This window comes from Sinocyclocheilus rhinocerous, unplaced genomic scaffold, assembly GCF_001515625.1.
Source record: "Sinocyclocheilus rhinocerous isolate Xijiao unplaced genomic scaffold, SAMN03320098_v1.1 C36043984, whole genome shotgun sequence".
Taxonomy (NCBI): Eukaryota; Metazoa; Chordata; class Actinopteri; order Cypriniformes; family Cyprinidae; genus Sinocyclocheilus; species Sinocyclocheilus rhinocerous.
In genome coordinates this window covers 1-782 of record NW_015771476.1, presented here as the reverse complement: position 1 = coordinate 782, position 782 = coordinate 1, and the positions used below count along the sequence as shown (strand labels likewise).

Here is a 782-nt window from a genome sequence, read left to right as displayed (position 1 = left end):
GAGACTAACAGTGACGCAGCTGAATTGAGCTTGTGTAAGTTACTGTAGAAGGCTGTGCTAATACAGATACTAGCAAGCTGACATGTAAATACATGCTTGGCTTTATAATATGGCTGTATTTATTCCAGTCACTATAACTTTCAGTGTTGATAAACATGTCTGTGTTTCTCCACAGAGTTGATCAAAAGTAGGGAACTGGAAAAGGATGAACTGAGGCCGCTGTATATGGACTTTCAGGCCACCACACCCATGGTACCCATCTGCCATTGTCATCCTAATTCTATTCCTGCCATCTAGATTAATTTATCTAATCAGACTCGTGAACATTTCTGAATTACATTTCTGGGATGTTTACATGCCATTGTTTTCATTGAACAATGTTCCAGGACCCAAGGGTTTTGGATGCCATGCTCCCCTATCAAGTCAATTACTACGGGAACCCACATTCCAGGACTCACGCTTATGGATGGGAGAGCGAGAGTGCAATGGAAAAAGCGAGAAAAGTAAGTCTTTATTCTAACCTGAATATTTTCATTAAAGAAGCAAGAACATTTTCTCTGGATTTAGATAGCTGAGAGTTGTATTTCTGAGTATTGAAGCATAATATTTTGGTTAAGCCAAAAATGCACTGTTTATGGTAACACAAATGGTATTTCCTCTTCAGCAAGTAGCAGATCTTATTGGTGCCGACCCGAGGGAGATTGTGTTCACCAGTGGTGCGACTGAGTCCAACAATATGTCAATCAAAGTAAGAATGTCATTACTGTGAGGTAAGATTAGGA

The 782-nt window shown here is 39.9% G+C and overlaps 1 protein-coding gene across 2 annotated transcripts; it reads left to right on the top strand.

Annotated features, from left to right (window-relative positions):
• On the top strand, positions 1-776 carry LOC107735418 (cysteine desulfurase, mitochondrial-like). Of its 2 annotated transcripts, XR_001639403.1 has the most exons (4): positions 1-34; positions 176-252; positions 387-503; positions 665-768. XR_001639403.1 is itself a non-coding variant. In XM_016547106.1 (3 exons), exons 1-3 carry the CDS (start codon positions 226-228, stop codon positions 767-769), a joined length of 249 nt encoding a protein of 82 aa, XP_016402592.1. In that variant the 5' UTR covers positions 176-225; the 3' UTR covers positions 770-776. The 2 variants fall into 2 exon arrangements, 1 of the variants encoding a protein (XP_016402592.1); XM_016547106.1 differs by lacking the exon at positions 1-34 and having other exon boundaries at positions 665-776.
• Positions 777-782: the final 6 nt, after the last annotated feature.